This window comes from Cinclus cinclus, chromosome 8 (assembly GCF_963662255.1).
Source record: "Cinclus cinclus chromosome 8, bCinCin1.1, whole genome shotgun sequence".
NCBI classification, from domain to species: domain Eukaryota; kingdom Metazoa; phylum Chordata; class Aves; order Passeriformes; family Cinclidae; genus Cinclus; species Cinclus cinclus.
In genome coordinates, this window is record NC_085053.1 from 4,473,267 (window position 1) to 4,494,378 (window position 21,112).

The following is a 21,112-nucleotide window of genomic DNA, read 5'->3' on the forward strand; positions in this document are numbered from 1 at the left end:
AAGGAGGTGACCTAGAGCAACTTACACAGGGCAATCTGTGTTTTGAGTATCTCCACAGCTGGGAGATTCCAGAACCATCCAGGCCAACATGTTACTGTCCCTCCTAGAGAGTACAAAAAATACGTCCAAAAGCCAGTTTATTGTCATTAGTTAAGAGGATTCCAGGACACACTGAGGACTCCACAGCCATTGCTCCTCATCCTCATCCCACACTAGAGACCTTGGCCAGACAGATGCTCCTGTGTCAGGGAGAAAAGTGACCATGAGGACAAGTGGCACCTGTGACAAGGGTGCAAGTGAGTGGACACACACTCATTTAATATAAGTTTCATCCTCCCTCCAACAGGGTCTTCCACTGAGTTTCCTCACATCAAGTTCCTGTAGTCTTTTACAGGATGAGATGTATACTCAGGGAGTCAGCAGGGCCCAACTCCCTAATCATACCACAGCAGCAGTTATTGACCCAGCAGAAGGTGACTTCATCCTTCTACTTTTTCCCACCCCTGATAACCCCAGCTCTCGGCTCTGAATTCTCCCTCCTTTTCAGTAATTCCTACCAATCCTCACACACTTCTCTAACACAAAAGGGGATGACTTGACTCCATGTTTGCTACAATTACCTGAGCTTTTTTTTTCTTCACCAGAATCCACAGTGTGTGAAATCCTGTGTATGCAGTGAATTCACTGTCAAACCCTACCCTTTCCTGTCAACAAACAGTTCAGAATATCATATTCTTCTTATAACTGGCCCCAGGTGCTGGATCCTAAGCACTGAGCATCTGCCTCAGGTGCATTTCAAAATACTTCCCCAATAAAGCACATCACATACACATACATCCAGTATGAAAAATAATTATATGAATAATGAAAAATAACAACATGAAAATAATGACAAATAGTATCATGTGGCATACAGTATATTGCATGAGGAGAAAGGCATGAGAAAAATCAACAAATAGCTCTTCCAACAGGTACCACGAAGACTTCTACTTCTGAGAAAATACACACTGAGTAAGTAGCATAAATATAATTCTCCTGTACTTGCTAAGTCCTTAAATTACTCATTTTCAACAACCAAGCAGAGGACTAAATACTTAACATCAAACTGCAGCCTTGTACTCACAAATAGTCTCTTTCAGCAGCAGAGTTGAAATTCAAATACAATTTTTCTGAAACGTTTGCACAGATCTTTTCCTTGGCTGGAATAAACATTCAGATGGCCAGACCTATTTTTTTCATAAGATCAGTGTTTTAACCAGAAGGGAAAAAGCCCTTGCTCAATAAACAGCACAAGGGAAACTGGCAAATATACAGAGAGAGATAAAAAGAGGCAGAGTGCTGGAGTAACATTCTTCCTAGTGGGATGCTCTCTGTGCATCAATGGGCCACACCAAACATGGACTTCCCATCAGAGCTCACATTCCAAGAAATGACAAAACCACTTTTTCTCCAAGATCAAACATTAAGCCCCTCCATAGCGATACATATTCCACCAAAAATAAACAACATCCTGGACCTTCCAAATGATCACTTTATGAACCTCTGCAGCCATTTTAAACAGGTTTCCATCCTCAACAGCTTACAGTCATGCTTCTCTAATTTGGTTCAAGTCCAATATTTGTAGTCAATATGTTCAGAGTAGCCTGACTTCTGACAGCAGAATCTTGAGTAGGGTAGAATATAAAAACATATTCTGTCTTGGTAAGTTTGATATACAAACAAAACTCATTTCTACCCCAACTCAAATGTATTACACACAGCACTCAGCAGACAAACAGCCTCTGAGTTAAACAAGTAATATACAAGCTTTGTTTGCATGATTATCATAGTGATTAATTGGTTTACTGCAATCACTGTTTATAAAACAAACAATGAATTTGTGAGTTCTGATAATTGTTGATAATGCACCATTTTTCTGTTTTAATTATTAGCTTGTACCCAAGCAGACAAAGAGAAAAAAGGTCACAGATTCACTTTCTTTAAAGACAGAAGGTGTGCATATAATTATACAAACAAACATAAAAAGCAATAAACCAGTGATTTAATTTCTTTACTTTCCACACGCTACTGCCATTCTTAACATTGCATTTTACTCTTCCTGTACAAACTCCTGCATGAACAAGAAGCAATTAAGTCCATCCTTACCTTAATATTGCAAGCTTGTTCCATGAGCCTCCGGGCGTTCTCCTCAGCTCTGTACCTCTTGGGCAACTGAACCCTGAAGAATTTTAAAGCTCCTTCAAAATCAGCCTGTAGAAGGTCCTCTTTGGAGGTCTGCAATTAAACACAGGGAAGTACAGTAAACCCTGGGAACATGCAGTCACGCTCTTCTACTTGATTTGTCATTTACTGGATACATTCCAGACCACCAATATTCACATTAGCTCAAAGTCATCCTCCTTGAAATCAGCTTTCTTAACTCTGCTGCATAAAACAAACAGAGGCTAAAGCCTATCCAAGGAATCCTAGGTAAGGCAGCACAGAGGACTGCAACATGGGAACAGATTTTATTGTTCTATACCTGCCAGGTAAGAGAGGGATTCTGGCTCAGCCTGTCAAGATGTCATTGAAGAGAAAAAAAAACCTAGCAAGCAACAAAACCTAGGAGAAATTATGGTGTTTCCTATAAATCTTGTGCATTAGACCATTACTGATTCTCAGGGTACTGCCTTACAAAGTACATATATTTAATGTATGCATAGTCACAGACATGAAGAGCAGAAGCACATGATTCATACAAGGCATCAGCAAGTCAGTGTGCTGAAGTCTGTGACACAATTTCTCAAAGAACACCACGGCAGAAAATGTTCTACATGTTTATTTCTACATCTCCCATACTCCTGGACTTCTCAGTGGTATCAAGTACAAAGGGTCAGAAGATGTTACACATTCACCATGAATCTACTCATGCCACTGATGGAGCAACGTGATTCACAGGGACAAATGTATTCATCCTCCAGGTTACTAAGACCTGCACCAAGAGATTCAGAAGGTACCAAATCCCAGTCTTTGGGACAGTTCCTTTAAATGGTTTACAGAAACAGAAGGTCCTGACAAGACATTCAGGACATAATTTCAAAAATATGAATTTCAAAGGTTTTAACCCAGAAAAGAGTAAACAAAACTCTGTCAACATAGGTTCTTATATGGTGGAGATCTACAATGTGTAATGTGTATAACTGCAAGTATCTCAGCAGCAGCACAGGCACTTTTGGTTAAGGTTAATTGCTGAATTAATTGTTCACGTACCAGCATGATTTCTATGTGTGCCAACATTTCCATGTAGGCATTCTCTGCTTTCTCCTGGCTAACAAACACCCAGTGTCATTTTTTGCCCCATTACACGAAGTGGGTGCATTACACACACATACATTCAAAGTTTGATAATGGATATATTATTATCCAATTGCATCCAGAGAGTCCCACAATGATTTGGGTTGGAAGGGACCTCAAAGGCCACCTCATTACAACCCCCTGCCATGGGCAAGAACACCTTCCACTAGACCAGTCTGCTCCAAGCCAAATCTAACCTGGTCTCAGACACATCCACAGATGGGGCAGCCACAGCTTCTCAGGGCCTCACCATCCTCTCAGGGAACAATTTCTTCCCAGTATCCCATATGACCCTGCCCTCTGGCAGTTTGAAGCCATTCCCTCTTGTCCTGTCACTCCAGGTCCTTTTCCAAAGTCCATGTCCAACTCCATTCTTTTCTTTCCTTATTGAGTTCGGCCAAGATTTATTTGATCCTCCCATCATTCATTGCCAAAGAAGCTGCTGGGTCAACACTGCAGGGACCCAGGAAAAGCTGCCTTGGGGATGCTGATGAGGAACATTCAGCTTTACAAACCACCACATCTGATCCTGTCCACAATAATTTGGCAGCCATGCAACTTGGCTAAGGCTCAACCAGACAAGACCAACATGTTGACAGAAAGCTGGGGCAGTTGGTATTGGATTAACTAGATCCAGTATGGCAAACATCACACTTCTGGAAGAGTTTTCCTGAGGTTATGAACACTCTTGCTACACTTAAAGCCAGATCACTGTTTCATACCCCCAGTGGGCTGGCTGTAGGAGGTTGCCAAGTGTGGTGGGAGCAGCCAGTGTGCCCAGCACCACTGTCAAACCCGTGCTGGAAACCAAGGGCTTCTGGGGAAGTGGTGGGGTAGCAGTACAGCTTTCATAGGATCGTAGAATCTTTACAGTTGGAAAAGCCCTCCAAGATCACTGAGCCAAACCATCTACCCAGAACTGCCAAGTCCACTGGTAAACTATGTTCCTAAGTGCCACATTTGCACATCTTTTGAATTCTTTCAGGGATGGAGACCCCATCACTTCCCCTGGCAGCCTGTTATAATACCTCATCACCCCTTCAGTGAAGAAATTTTTACTAATACCTAATCTAATGGATACTAGGAAAAAAAAATATCTATTTCGATACCCAGCTCAGAGAAATGGATCCCTCTTTGCTCTCAGCCAGGTTGGTATCTTCAATCACTACCCAATTCAAACAGATTTCCCAATTACATTGCTAATTTGCCTTCTTGGGATACTCCTACACATCCAGTCCCCTCCTCTTCCCTTCATTTACAGCAATTCTATGTAAAACAAATCAGATTTAATTCTCCTAGGCCTCTAATTGAGTCATTGTTATAGTACTATTTTTAGAAGTCCCCAATAAATTAGATTTATTAAACTGTAACTATTGACAACTTCAAGTTCTCCATGCTGAAAAATCTGTAGTCAATGAAAATCCCTTAAGATCACGGAAATAAGAACTTCTCTAACAGAGTTTGCTAAGATTATAGTTATGAAAACCTGCAAGCCATCACATTGTACAGGTTGGTTAAATGAGTGACAGAGCCCAGGCTCATCAGCTCCTTCTACTTCACTGAATATTTTCATTTCCTTAAAATAAACTGTTCATCAAAATACTAGTTTCACTATTAAAATCACAAGGAAAAAAGTGAAAAATAGAAACTTTGGCATCCCAGGATTCATATTTCTTGACATTTTGTGACTTTAATGAATAAATTATAAAGATGTCTCTTGAAACTTCTGGCAGCTGTTTGAGAGGCAGATATTTACTGTGATTAAGATAAAGGGAAAAGCCTTAGATTTTTTCTTTAATTTAACTTCTCTGTCTTCAGTGATTAAGTCTGCAGCTTCATTTATTACTGACTCTATCAAAACTCCTATTCCCACCTGGGAACTAACATAACAGAAGAAATTGTGGATGAATCACATTGCAGACCCTTAATTTAGTTTGTCCTCCTTCATACAAACAGATTTAAATTACTTATTTCCATAGGTTTTTAGGTACATATTTAGATTTCTGTAGAATGCCAGTAAGCACAAACCACCTATTTTACACTTTAATGGAGATGTGTCAGAAATGAGGCCAAGAAGATAAAGACTGAAAAGAATCTGGCCATGCTTTACTATTAAATTTGCTTCTGGGACATTCAAAATGTTTGTAAGTATCCTCCAATTTTTCAGAACATAGTATTTATATACATAAATATATATAATATAAAAGCATCTATTTCTATTTAATGCCTATAAACACACAGATTTTAACTTCTTAAAAAGAACTTTCTGGTTTAAACTTCTTAAAAAAGATACACAGTGTAAAACCAAGATACACAGGCTATTTATTTCTAACCAAGACTGCAGCGCTGCATGTTGCATGACTTTGCTTTGTGCTGCCCTTTCACAAGAGCCACAGACTCACAAGGAAGATCCTGACCTTCTGTGCTGGATAAACTCAGACTTCAGCCCTGGGGAAGTTTGGTGGACAAAACTGTGCTGCTGCAGTAACATCAGAACACACTTCTAGGGCAATACACCAAAACCCTTTGCTGGCATCTTTTACAACCAGCTATATTATCAAACACTCATTTTCCTAAAAAAAAATAAAAAAAATAAAAAAAAATCCATGCTCTCTGTAACACAGTGGTACAAAAATGCTGTGGGAACATAACAAAAAAAAAAAAAAAAAACCAAAACCACAAACAAACAAAAACAAAACATCAAAACAACAACAACAACAAAAAAAACCACCTCTAGGTTTGTGAGCGGAGAGCTGAGATCCACAAACATGGCACTGATCTTGTGCACACTGTGATATCTCTCTGCTCAGCACTTCACCCCTGCCTTTCTATGTAGCTCCAAACTTACATGGCAAAGTTCATTCTGCCACATAAAGAACTGATGCAGGCAGGTAAGAAAATCTTCTGGCTTCACCCACTCCAGGTCATCCCAGAGTGTTGAACTGGTGCTGCTCTACCTGCCCAAAAGTGTGCTTAGGTGAGGAGATGATCAGAATTTTTCCAATATTGGCATAAAGGTCTTTTCTGCCTTTATGCAGTGTTGTAACACTGCAATGACACATACTCTACCATCCCAGGTATTTATCCCCAAAACCACTGGAGAGAGAGAGGCTATGCACGTTTTAATAAACAAAAGTGCTTAATTTTACAAAACATTAATGTTCTGAAAGATCTTAATTTCTGATCAAAGTACAAATTCCTAATCCTCAGAGATTCCTCATTTTTAAACACATTATCAGAACACAGTGTCTCCTTTCTGAAGGGTGTGTATCAAAAGGCCTGTATGTCAGTAGAGATATATTTAACCAATAAAACTTGACAGGGAATCACATTGACTCCACAAGTCAAGTCTCTCTCACAACACAAAGCACTATTTGTATTATTTTGCCTTTTTCACACTTTTTCTTAATAAACTATGCCACTCAGCAAAGCCAAATGGCCTGGAAGTATCTTTGGATGTGAAATTGCCTGGCAGCCTCCATCTGGAGGGCCACATACAAAGCCTGATTAAGTCAAGCGAAAAAGAGCTGGAAGGTTTTGTCTCTGCTTTCCTTAGAGCTAATCACAGCACAATTCAGGGTGATTTGGCAGCCCTTGCCAAAGAAACCATCAGCAGGAGGAGTATTTTGGTATGCTGGGAGATAACTGGAATAATGATAACACACCCAACAGTTCAAACCACACATCATCAGGGACTAGACTCAATTCTACAACTGACTGTAAATCCCCAAATCCAGCTGCACTGTAGCAATGGATGAGTTTGTGAATTTTTATTTGGCATGTCCCAGTGCAGGGGGACAGTGTTCCAACCACCCACGCGGTCACAGATGAACAGGTTGTAACACCCAGAGCACATGGATTTCTGTGAATCCTGAGGAGCACCAAGAAGGGTTCAGTAGTATGAAAAAAATGGACAGGTCACTGTATATAACCACAATATGGATATGGGAATAAAGGAAAGGCACCATAGGAAACGAGGGGGATTAGGAAAGGACTGTCTTCCCATGGATCACACAGAAATGCCATTCTAGTATGCCAGGCCATGGACAGAGCAATGCTCTGAGCTGCAGCCAGGCGTGGTTACAACATCCTGAGCAGACCCAGCCAGGACTAGGCACTGACTCCCAGATTTGCCACTCTTGTGGGTTTGAGGCTGCTTTGTACAGCAGGGGAAATGATAAAAGCCTGTTCTCTGTGCCATAACGCGGCACACCAATTGCAGGCACCACCCACATATACAGCATTTGCCGTGATAGATGAAAAAACACCCCTAACAATTTACTTCCCAGATCATTCTACACAGGTATTTTCAACTTTCTTACTTACTGTCAACTGCCTTTCCAAAACCAAACACAGAAACAGGAAAAGCCAAAATGCATGAACACAGCTTGATTTTTGATAAGCCTTTAAAGCCAACCTGGGATGTCAAAAGTATAAAATCTGAAATGCTGACCATTAATGCACTTTGCGCCAGTACCTAGAAGGTGACTGGGCACGCTGCTTATCGGGAATCATTACAGGACTGAAAACAAAAGCACTCAGGGAATTAGGAAAGATTTTTTTTTTTATTTTTATGATTCAACCCTGGTTGATGATCATTCAAGCTAGTTAAGGAGTGGCACTGGTCCCCACTAGCAGGATTAGTATCCAGCATTCCTGAGCTAACAAGAGCCCTCTCATCCCTCCTGGGGGCAGAGGCAGGGTTGGGAGGGAGAATAACAAATTCCCAACGAATTAATTTCATGAAAAGGTGATCTCACCGCAAGCAGCCGAGGCACAAAGAGGCGATGCCCCATACCCAGAAGTTCCAGCACCCGACACGCATATTCATTCACCAGCTTGCTCCTCTCGTCGTGCATGTCCTGGGACTTCTTGGCAGGTGGGGTGAGTTTGGCAGCCGGGCTTTTGCAAGGTACCCCTTCTTCCATGAGCAGTAAGTAGCAAGTATCCAGAGTGAGAAGAACAGGCCTTGTGAACGGCAATTTCCAAAAGTGCAAGATTAGGAGAGCCAGCCTCCAGCCTCTGGAAAGGGTTTGGATGGCTGCTCCAGCAACGCCCCTTTAGCCTCTCAGGAGAAGAAAAGCATCTTTGCTAAGAATCAAGGAAAAATATGATCCACCGCGCTGGCTCAGACAGAGCCTGAAGGAGATTTGAAAAACAGACCAGAGAAAACATGGATGTAAAAATGCACCTAAAAAGCAGGAAAATGGCAGCGAATGAGCACAGGGAAGCTGGGCTGCGAGCAGAACAAGGGCGAGCTGGGAGAGCTCAGGGGCCGTACGGGCGTGCGGGAGCCGGGAGCGGCTGGAAGGGCAGCGGAGCCCGGGCACCTGGGAGGCTGCACACTGAAAGGGATGAGCTCATTGCAATCGCCGCTCGCCCAGCAGCAGGCACGAACGGGTGGGAAAGAGGGGGCTGGGAGCAGGAGGAGGGGAAAGAGGAGGAGGAGGGGGGTGCCTGGGCACCAGGAGCCTCTCGGGGGAGAATGCCGTAATAAGAAACCAATGGTGAGCGTGGACAGCCGGGCTCCCGCCCCGCCACCCTCCGTCAGTTCTCTGCTGGGGTTTGGCTGTTGAGTCCCAGCTTGCCGCACATCAGCTGCATCCTTTTACGCTCCATAGCGGGGAGGGATCGGCTTCCCAAGCAAAATAACGACTCGTGCAGGCAGTCTGCTTCTGACTGCTGGAACACGGACCCGGTGTGCGCGGGGCGGGGCAGGGCAGGGCAGGGCAGGGCACCCTTCCCTCGCCAATGGCCACCGGAGAGGGGCCGGGCTGGGGGGATGCGCAGCCGGCCAGCCTGGGAAGCCACAGCCCGTCCCTGCACAGCTCGTGCTGGATAATGAAATCATTTTAAAAAAATACCATTGCCAGCGCCGTGCTCTCAGGAGGAGTTTCTAAATCTAGAGACGATGGGCACGGGAGTGCTGTCAGCACATGCGTTTGAATAGATTCTAGAAAAGTACCGCACATTTGTAAGGGGAACGCAGGGATGTCACACCTGGAATCGCCCGGCCATCACCCTGTGCAGAAAACGCCCCGCGTGCCTCTCCCTCTGCTAAAGGCAGCCCAGCAGCTACTGCTCCATCTCACAGGTCTGCACTTTGGAAAGCGTGTCTTTATGCTCCTTCGTTTTTGATCAGCCTCAGCATAAAATGGGATATGTAACATAACAACACCTATTTCCAACTGGAACAGACAGAAATATTCCACCCCTCTAACATAAAGGTCGTAATTTAAAATATTGTGAGTAGCTCTAAACCACATTGGCAAACACTTCTGTAACTGTATATTTAAACTCTAAAAATAAATTTTCTAACACATCAAGAAAAAACATTTACTCAAAATACTAATACAAGGTAAATATCCTTAGGATGGGGTCACTGATTTAAAATAATAATGAGTAACTAAAATATGGAAATCATTGACACATTGCTGGCTTGAGGTGACACATGAAGGAGTTGCGGAAAGCGTTTAAGCAGAAGTCAGAGGTCAAAGGCAACAGAAGATGCCAGTGAGGCCACAAGGATGATGATACAGGACTGACTCAGCTAAAGCACCTGCAGATGAGCAGTAGTGAACAGGCTGTTTGGCACAGATGGCGCTCTGAAAGCCGATTTTAAACCCTCAGGTTTCAAACCAGAGTTTTGCAGATGAAAATCTGCAAAGGCCACTGCAATTCTGCCAGGCTATTAAGGTTTTCACTGAGTGCCTCGTGGACAGAAGCTGTGACTGTGTTCAGGACAAGGAAGCCACAACCAACACATGCTTCCAGTTTAAGGCTGTAGTCAGGACTGTGATGGGAACTCTCCCGTTCTTTCCAAACTCCACCCAACTCCAACTGCATGTGGTTCCAGAGATTCCAGTTTATTATTCAGTCTGTGACTCTGCACCCAGGTAACACCACCAGACTGCACGTTTGTAGGGAAAGGGTTTAAAAGAAAGGAAGCAGCTTTGCCTATTTCTGAATTCTATTTTAAACACATGCTGGTAAGCGTGGTATTCTAGAAACATCAGGTTCTACTTCTCCGTGTGAATGAAAACCTTGCTTAAAACATTAAAAAGGAAGAAATAAGAGCACTGTAACTGTGGTTGTTGGGAAAGAAATTACAGAACTGACCAGGCACAGAGTCACCAGTGACCCGAGGGCAAAACAGGCAACAAGATGGGGAATTCAGAACACTAGTAGTGTAAAAAACTTTTAATTCTTTATTGTGCAAGTCAGACTTTAATCAGATAATAGCTCTGATCCTCATAGAAATTCAGGTTTAGTTCATTTTGGGTAAGGTCTGGGCTTATGAAAAATGGAATTAACTGATGATTAAATAAAGTCTGTAAGTCTAAAAATCTGTAATGGGATCCAATGGTTAGAGGTTAAAACCAGATGAATTCAGGTTATAAATGAGGTGCAAATTTTTGGGAATGAGGAAAATTACCCATAGGATTACTTTCCCAAAAGATGTAGTCTACTACCATCGTTATATTTTTTACATATTATATTTACATTAGGCCTGGATTTTTTTTTTAAGAAGAGATTTCCAAGGCTTGATCAACAAAATCTCATCAGCTGAAATCCATTGTTCCATGTTTTTCAGCAACTCCTTTCACACAGCGTAACAGTGAAACATCATTCAGATTTTTACACATCCTACCATTCTTACTACTTTCCATATCCTCACTGAACACTACATCTTATTTTTATCCATGTCTGACCAGGAATTGTGATTTTTCCTTCATGTATACCATTGAATTAGCTCCTCAAATTCTTCAGAAGGGCCTGACTGCAGTGAACTTAAAAACTAAAAATAGGCCAAAAGGTAATAACTGAGGCAGTAACTAAGATGTCTGAGGATGACCACACATTCCTTGTGCTTTGACTTCCATCTCATGGACTATGCGGTCTTTAAGCGCAGGTAGTTCTGTTTCTGGCATTCCTATCCATGAAATGCCTGCTCACTCACACGGCTCTGACGGAGTTCAGAGCTGCTCAGATTTAAAGAGCTGAGGCCCACTGAACTCAGAACTCAAAACAGTCTCAAAGAAAACAAAACTATAAAGAATATGACTTGAAATTATCTATATCCTGTACCAAGATACCAAGGATCTTGGCGGGCAGTCCTTTACAGATCTCTGTATTTTGAAATACTACATTTATCTGTTTTAGTGGCAAAAATGACTGACTTTGAAAAGCTAAATAGACTAAGATTGGAAGAAAAAAGAAAAAGTTATCTTTCAGATTGTTTGAAGTCAGTTTCCTTCTTGTTACCTGTAGAATTTTTCCCATTGACTGGCTAAGGAGCACAGAATGGCTAAGTACTTGAGACAGGAGTGGATGAAGGAGGAACTACTCTGTTGTTTTGGAGTTTCCCTCTGAGGGACAGAGACACAGCGGGATTAGGAGCAGGTAAAAGAAGAGAGGGGCAGTGCGGGAGTCCAGGGTGTTCCCCTGGCTTCCCTGGATGCCTCGAGACCCTCCAGGCAGGGGACTCACAGGGCTTGATAGAGTGCCCAAGACCCCTGGGGACTGGATTTTAGTCCCTGGAAAAAATTACCAACATTGCAGGAAGAATTACAAGTCAAAAAATTAAGTAGAGTATAAATTAGATTGTTAGAAGGTAGAAAAGTGAGTTTTTAGAAATGTTTATATTAGGGGGTTTAAAGCTAAGATGGAGGATTTTGGACGTGGTATGTCATTCCTTCTTCTTCATGTCATCCATCTTCTGAGTTGGGATGGCATCACTGGATTGGTTTGGGACAAAGTTGGACAGTGTAATAAAGGTGTCATGTATTGGAAAGTAATTGTAAACATTAGGTACGTAATTTATAGTATAAAAGATAAGTCCTGCCCCAAGGGCAGAGAGAGTGTGCCTTGGATCGACGTGCTACACAGACCTCTGTTAGCTAGAGAAAGAATTTCTTAGATAAGAAAGAAAAAACAACCTTGGAAACCTCAGAAAACGGCTTCCTGACTCTCCTTCGGTGCTCGAGCTGGGAAAACTTGAACTCTAAACCAGCTAAATGTCCTGTTGTGGGGGATCTCAAGTTCAGGAGACCCCACAGACAGTGACAGGGCAGTTGGTCGCTCCCGGCTTCAGAAGAGGAGGGTCACTGCTACCACCGCCGGAACCCAGCCGGGAGCTGCCTCTTCTTCTGCAGCTGGACCCCGCACCCCTGCCCTGCTAGGATGCTCTGCCATTCCAGTGTGCTGTTTCCGAGAGTCCTGCTGGAGCACCGGGACCGACCCTGCCCCAGTGGTTTACGGAGCAAATCCTCTCTTTTCCATCCCCTCCCGTCTCAGACACAGCCGCCATCGCCACAGCGCCCCCTGCAGGCGCGGGGGAACCATCGCACCTGCCCTGCCCGGCCGGGAGCCAGCAGCGCCCCTGCTGGCTGGGACCGGAACTGCACCGGAGGGAAAGCGCCTGCGGTGCGGGGAGCGTTACTGGGTCCCCGGTTCTGCTTGTTATTAATGCCATTGTTGTGGTTTGTTTGCCTTGTTTTACATACTAGTAAAGAACTGGTATTCCTATCCTCGTATCTTTGCCTGAGAGCCCCTTAATTTCAAAATCATAATAATTGCAGGGAGGGGGTTTACATTCTCCAATCCAGGGGAGGTTTCTGCCTTCCCTAGAAAACACACGTCTTTCAAACTGAGACACAAGTCCACTCCTGTAAAAGGATAAGATCTGAAAATCCACATGAATGATATGATGGCCAAAATAAGAGCTTTACCTCTTATCAGAAATTTACTTTGTCCTTTCTGTTCTTCAGGGCTAATTACAGCTGTGTGATCTGGATTTAGCAAAGGCTACATCTCGATCATTACTAGAGAGAACATACTAAACCAACTGATTTCCATGGCAGGTTCCAGCAGTGATCCGTGCTGGTTGGGCTGTTCTTAAACAGCTTGGAAAGGTGAAAGGATGAGATGACAGTGTCTGCAGATGCTTCTAAATTATTCAGGGTTTTAAAGACAGGGGTTAGAATAAAGAATTGCAGAAGGGCCATAAAAGACTGAGTGACTGGGCAGTAGAACAGCCAAGGAAAGTCAATGCAGATAAATCTAAACGGATGCATATGGAGAACAGCATCGATTTTCCACATAAATGAGACTGTGAGCTGACAGTTGCTACTCAGAAACAGATCTTGGGACTCACTGTGGAGAGTCCTATGAAAATAGGATCAATGCACAGTGGAGGTCAACAAAATGCATCAAATGGGAGGAACTAACAGGAAAAGAACAGAGATCTAAACAGAGAACACCATTATTCTTCAGTGTAACTTCATGTGAGATTCATCTCCGATATTCACTATGGTTCTCCCTTTTCAAAAAGGGGATAGTAGAGATGGAGAACTATTTAGAAAGAATCAGAAGCCTCCAAAGGAGGAGATAAAAACAGACTATGATTATTAAGCCTGGAAAACAGAAATTGATGAGGGATATGTAGACTACAAAGTCCTGAGTGTTGTGAAGAAAGTGAAAAGATTCCAAGTGTCCAAAATGCCTGCTGACACAGGAACCTCATGAGAAAGTCACAGGTGGTAAGTCCAAAGGAAACAAAATAATCATTAAACTGAGAGAATCTCTGGAGCTACTCGCTTACATGTGTTCAAAAAGACAACAAAAAAGCCATGAAATAACAATTCATGCAGAATTCTTAAACATGAGACACCACTTCTTTCTCAGAGTTTCCAAGACATAAATTGTCAGAGGCAAAAGAAGAGTTTTATTGTCCTGTTCTTTAAAGTCTTTCCCATGCATATGCTGCCAGCAATCAGACACTGGGGTAGACAAGCCAGTACAAGTCTGGTGTGGAATAACAATTTGTATATTTTCATTCACTTCAGTTACATACTTGGAGAAAAAAGGTTCCCAAAGAATGATAAGATTTGCTTGAGATATACATGAGATATACACACTATATTTAAATAATATTAAAATATATCTATTTTTTTAAATGGTTTCAGTCAGAACTCCATGTAACCCTGAAAACACCATCTTTGCCTTCCAACATATAGAAATTCCCAACACAAGATATAATAGGAGTCATTAATATCTAAATCAGGGTTGAATGCTGCTAAAGAAATTCAGGTCAACAAATTTCATGTTATTTTCCCTGCTATCAGTCTTCTATTTGAAAAGAGAGTTTGTCTCCACCCTCAAAATTCAAAACTTCCAGTGAACATTCACCTAATAGGAATAGAACTGATTTTAGGTGTGAGGAGATTATCAAATAGGCTGAGAGAGTAAATAATCAGCACAGGATGGATTTTCAACACACAAATAAACATGGACTTCTAAAAATAAGTTAAAATAAGTAAACATAAATGTAAATATAAATAAGTAAAAATAAGGAAATTGATTGTATTAAGGCTGGAAAATCAGTGGTCTTGAAGTTGAATGATTCTGGACATTTTCAGGCGCAGATTTCTCTTTCTAAAGAGATCATCTCCAACAGGTCACCCAGGACAGGTTTTTGGGGTAGAGGAAGTGGGACTGGGGGAAGAATTATTCAGCCCAGTAAAACTTGAAATTTAAGGACATCTTCCATTTAGAAACTAGAAATACAAAACCATTAATCTGAGAGCCTCTTAAAGCCTGAATTTCTTTTGCTCTGCCCAGTGCAGAAGGCCTTAAAAGAGAATAGATGGTTCTGATCTCTGCAAGCTCCGAAGAGTCAGGATCCTCTTCACTTCATAAGGTGTCAGCTCTAACCCTGGGATCAGCTACACAAAGAAGATATAACAAAGGGGGTATCAAAATAAAGGACATGTATTTTGCCCTAGATTCTAATGTGTACATTTCTGGTTTTTTTCTTGAGAAGAGCCTTTTGAAAACGTAATGTAATTACAGAGTGGACTAAATCAGCTCACCTAGAATCAAACCAAATTCTGGCTGGAAAGGAGTCCTGCTTGTCACTTCATCAACTACTGGCTTAAAGTAATGCTGACTTAAAAATCAGTTCAGGCTCCTCAAGCCATTGCAAATGCAAATGAAGTACAGATTAAGAATCAACCACATTAATTCTTCAACACAAGGCCTAAGTCACATTACCTACAGTCTTAGTGTAATTTTCATCTGATACCTCTCAAAAAATTACAGCAATTGCCCCAGTTTTATTCCTGACTCAAAGAAAATTGACATTTTAAAATTATCTGCATTGACAATATGCAAGTTTTACATAAAACAAGCACCTACCTATGCAGTCTTCACTGACTTCAGAAGTTTAGCCAATTGTACAAAATTTCTGTAAGATATGGAAGAAGTTGATTGCTCAACTTAAGCTTCTTATATTGCTTGCTTTCATATGAGGGATAAAACTGATTTCCTTATTTGCTGTGATGACTTGAACCCCTTGGTTTTTCCTTCTTCATTTTCTTGAAAGACAGCACTACTTTCGAAACATTAATGCTGCAGGCTAGATTGTGGAAAGTGATAATTTCAGGAGCAGAGGATACAGGGAGGCACAATCCCAAGGGATGTCACACTGGTCATTTCAGTTTCCACTGCCAGCCACACATCCCTGAGGGGATGGGTAGAACTTTCCCAAGATCAGCAGCATCTAAGGTGCTCAAAGATAGATGTCTGCTCTGACTTCCTCCACTTCTCACATGCAGAAATTTTTGAACTGTGTCTTTAACAAAGAACAAATTTTCAGATCTGATTTTAAGGTTTTGGTGCAAGTGGTAATTCAGGAGAAAACTGAGAGGCAAAATCTGAAGTGGTTTCAGTTCACCAATTTGAGATTTCCCAGCCAATGCACCAATTTATGTAGTGGATTTAGTGCTGGCTAAATTGCCAGTGAAACCACTAGAATTATTCACTCATTTCCTGCTCTGAGATAGGATTGGGAGGAAGGCAAAGCAGGCTCAAACTTTAAAGGGTATAAAGAAAAACTTTATTAACAGAACTAAAAAAATAGTAAGAATCAGAATAAAACCTCAGGAACACTTCTCCTCCTTCCACATCCTCTTTTTTCTTTCCCACTGACAACGTGCAGGAATAATTCAGCCACTTTACCATCTCTAAAATAGTCTTTTTCTAGTTCACTTAGGGAGAGGAGTCTCTCTTGTCATGCTATGGAGACTTCACAAGAAACACTTCTGTCATGGCTTTGAAGTCACAGCAAATCAGCCACCCAGGAGAATGGAAATCTGATCACTGTGTCCCCTCGACCTACAGCTTTCCCCACAACTGTTTTCAAGGGCTCAATCTTTGGCTAATGGGGTACACTTTTAAGAATGAGCTGTTCAGAAGCAAAGGTTCTCTTCATCTATCTATGAGATCATCATCTCTGGGAACAGAGGTTTTCTTCTTCTTCCCTGGGGGCAAAGGGTCTTCATCAGTCTTACCTCTCTCTGTTCAAGCTTCTCATGGAATCACATCTATTCAATATCTGCTTGTTCAGCATGGATGCTTTTGCTCATGTCTACAACTGGAACACTTCATCCCCCACTGCTTTTCAATTAGTTAACGGGGAAAAGAGTCTGATGTATCAATTATATCTTCTCCATAGCCTTACAAGAGGATTTCAGCCCAAGAGTGAGGCATCTTCTCCATTCCTCCCATCTGGGACCTGACTTCTACTTCACCGACCTTGGTGTCTTCATGTTGTTTCTCTACGTGTCTTCACTCTGTCCTTTTCTCTCACTCGAGAGAGGACTGAAGGTTTGCAGGTCTCATCTGTGCACTGAAAGAGTTAATATCTCACCTGAGGCCTGCAGACAGTGTGATCCCTGCCAGGTGCCTGCTTACAGTGGAGAATTCTTCTGTTCATAGAGGGGTGTCCAGCTTTCTCAGTGGTTTAACAGGTTGTCAGTTCTCAAAACTAATCAAAATTGGTTTTTGTCAGACATGGATGAAGCTCTCAGCAGCTCCTCTCAGAAAAATCATTTCCGTGGATGGCTTCTTCTCTCCTCACCAAATGTCAAATGTACAAAACCAGCACAGAGGGGTTAGGTCAGATGTTTGCCCAAGGAAGACAAAGTGAATAAAGAAAACCTACAATAGATTATGTGTTCCTTAAGAACCAAAATATAAACGTATACAGAAGTACAGCATAATTTTATTCAAAATTTTTGCTCTTACACAAATTCCCTTCTAAGGTGGGGAAATAGTATTTGTGGAACCATCTGGTTAGTCAGGAATAATATTTCATACAAACATAAGACCACAACACAGTCCTCAGAGTTGTCAGAACAAATATATACTTCAGAAATAAGAAAATACAGCATGAATACAGAAAACATGATGCAACCTCTCTTAAAGATCCAGTCACCTCTAGAGGTGATGCAGAAGAGAATGGCTAAGATGCTCTGGAGTTCACTGAGAATATTGGGTTATTTAATAAACACTGTGAATGTTATCTATAAATACTTTGACGTGATAAAAGCAAGTGGAAATGGTGCTGGAAAGGGACTGTTTAAGTTGAAGGACAATGCTGATGTAAGAGTAGCTGAGGGTAAAATGGTAGTTTTAAATAGTAAATAAATTTAATCAGGACTAAGGGAAATGGCCTTCTACCAGCAGTTCTGAAAGCTGCTGGAACAGGTTCTGAAATACATGCCGTGTCACATAACAGCACAATAGAGCAGAGAAGTACTTCTTCAGCCCAGGAGGTCCTTTTCAGTCCAGATTCAGAATGAAATAAAGGTAATAAATCACCCTCCTATCCAAGGTAATTTTGACACATTTTCCTTTAAAATCTACATCCACCATCCCTGCCATTGTAACTGGGATACTGCTCCCTGATTCTGGGTCACTGATTGACACAAAGAGCTTTGACACTGAAAGGCACCAGCAGAAATAACCAAGAAACACAACTGTTGTGTTTGTGTAATACTCAGGTATCTCCTGATCACATGCAGAGAGGAGTGTCAGAACTCACAAGCCCCATTAGAAATGCTGCTCACCTTGAGCCGAGTTCAAGGAATGACATAGAAAAGTATCGGGTTTAAGATATTATAGAGATCAAAATAAACCTCTGAAGATAACAAAGCACTGGCTGGAAAACACAAGCACTAACAAAAACATTTGTCACTATTTTCTACCCATTTTCTTTTCAGTATTATAAACTTTCCTGATCATAACTATGCCTTTCCTCTATCATTAAGCACCACATTTTTTAACAGTCACACAGATTAAAACTCAGTAAGCCAAATGCTGAGCTTAAGTATTGGGGATCATATTCTCCCTGAGTAGATGAACCCTAAAAAAGAAAGGCTTGGACATGCACTGATTTTTAAAGCCTCTGTCTCACTCTTACATTTCCAGTGACCACGTGCTCTTCCCTGCCTTTTCAGGAATTAGCAATCACAATACTGCATCTAGAGCCTGAATTCTACACAATCATGTATTTTAATTCTTGCCTCAGTTTGCTAATTCCAAAATAAAGTTAGCCTTTAGCTAGTTTTGCCAAATTCTAAGATCATAAATAAGATTTAAGTATTAAGCAGTGAAATCCCTCCCTAGTGACAGGACTCAAGGAAACAGCTGCAGCTGGGTCAGGGGAGGATCAGGTTGGATGTCAGGGAAAGGTTCTTCCCCAGAGGGTGTTGGGAACTGAACAGGCTCCCCAGGGAATGGGCACAGCCCCGAGGCTGCCAGAGCTCCAGGAGGGTTTGGGCAACGCTCCCAGGGATGCACAGGGTGGGATTGTTGGGGTGTCTGGGCAGGGCCAGGAGCTGGATCCATGATGGTTCTTGGGGGTCACTTCCAGCTCAGGACATTCTATGATTCTGTAAAATACTAAACTAGGAAAGAAAGCTCACAATTTATTTCTTTTTCTTAGTATATGTGAGGATTTTAATGCTTTTAATTTCCAGTAAAGAAACAAACTAGCTGATGACACATGGAATTAGGAAGTGTGCAGGCACTGGAAAGGTATATTTTCCTCTGTCATTTTCATTAATTGTCTTAATTGGGACTTTTAAAATGAAAATATCAATTATATTTGTTGGGTTGTTTTAAACTACAGATTTTTATGCTGCCTTTTTCTACACTGGGGTTTTCTTCACACACCAGTGCTTCACTGCATTTTCCACTGCTTGGAAAATGAGAGGAGTAAGGATTGCTACCAGATGAGGTTTCTGAAGGGTAATTCAGAATTCTCTACATGATGCAAGTCAATGACTCCTAGTGTAAAACAGTGCCACCAGCTGGGGACCCTGAGCAGGCTGTGAAGCACAATATCTGGATGCTATAGAAAAAAAAATTATGTTTTCCTTCAATAAGAAATCAGATTAATGCCCAAACGATGGCTTTCACAGCTAAAGAGCTTTAGTCCTCTAGCTATTCATTGCTACAAGGATACTCAGAATGTGGGAGAAGGAAAGAGGAAGGATTCCTGTCTGTCTCAAATGTTTATTTTCCAGGGGTGACTGTACCAAGGTGTCTCAGGCAACTGGTCACAGAAGCAGTGCTGTCATTTCCAAACTAACAAGCATTCACTGTGAGCACCAGCTGCTGGAACTGTGAGACACAGCACTGAGTACAGGAGAGTTCAAGATAAAAGCTTCTCTTCCGTTGCTATTTAGTGAGGGATTTGGATGCACACACTTCACTAGAAGCAAGGAAAATGGCATTTACACAATAAAGGCTCCAGTATTCCACTGATGAAGGATTCCCTCATCCAAATTTGAAATAATTCAAGAGGTTGTAGATGAGAGCATAATTGTTCTGTTTTAACAAAGAATAAATCCTTAGGATCCTTGTTTTCATTCACTCCAGAATCAAACAAGAGCTTTGAAACACAGTTTTTAAGGCAGTTTTTCTGCAGAGTACTCAGGTTCTATAACTTGAAAAGAGCAGTACACCAAACCACTTTGCTCCTAAAATGATTAGGAGAGATTATGAACACATTTGAATAGGAAAAAAAAATTACTTATGTTCTCAACTATTCTCTTCCCTAACAGAAGAGCAATTTTTGCTATAAGCAAATTATAATACTAATCCAATTGTATGTAAGCACCAGCTCCATCTCCATGCCATTGTGCACCTGTGCTATTAGGTGAGTGTTTCTGACTTCGAATCTTATCTTTTTTACCTCGATTTTCTTTGTACTTGTTTTTGGCTGTATTATAGCAATACTTTCTCAGGATAAAACCTCCTTTACCATTTATTTACTGTCTATTACTACTAGAACAGGCAGCTACAGAATACACATGCAAGAACTGCTACAAGCAGGATTAAACTCAATTCTTAAACTTAGAAAATAGTTATTAGTAAGAGTGGCAAATTACATTATTGAATTTTCCTCTGGAATATCTAAATAGAAATGTTCAATTGGAGAAGAAGCATGTCATGGGGTATATATAAAATGAAAAGACTGAACACTTGTAGTTGAAGAAACTGGACTAATTATTCAGCAGGAAAAAAAATCCTTATTTGCTATATGACACCTATGAATTCTTTCCAAAGTTACATTTTCTAAACAGTTGTTCTGCTGCTAACCTTGGTTCAACCCTTCCCTCTCACAGCAGCAGGAAATGTAAAGCAGGTGATCTCAAAGCAATCCTTCATAACCAAAGTGAACTACGTTCTCCTTCCCTGAAAACCCTGTCAGCCATCCTCAGCTCTGTGGAAGTACTCTTCTTTCTTTAGTTTTAGGATTTGTAAGTTGGTAGCTCTGCCTCTCCCCAGAACCTGTTCATACTATGATGGCAGCAAACTCACTGGGTGTTGGCTGTGTTTTCCTTTCCCTTTTCATTTTTCCTTTCCTTTCCTTTCCTTTCCTTTCCTTTCCTTTCCTTTCCTTTCCTTTCCTTTCCTTTCCTTTCCT

The 21,112-nt window shown here is 41.5% G+C and overlaps 1 protein-coding gene across 6 annotated transcripts in view; it reads right to left on the bottom strand.

Annotated features, from left to right (window-relative positions):
• Positions 1-21,112, bottom strand: part of RABGAP1L (RAB GTPase activating protein 1 like) — a 212,692-nt gene that overhangs the window by 58,055 nt on the left and 133,525 nt on the right. For 4 of the 6 annotated variants that reach the window (XM_062497174.1, XM_062497171.1, XM_062497173.1 and 1 more), the window contains one exon: positions 2,146-2,274. In XM_062497174.1, coding sequence (XP_062353158.1) covers positions 2,146-2,274 — 129 coding nt within the window. Of the gene's footprint in view, positions 1-2,145; positions 2,275-8,093; positions 8,262-21,112 lie in introns of those variants that run through there. The other 2 variants (XM_062497178.1, XM_062497176.1) reach the window with 1 other exon arrangement.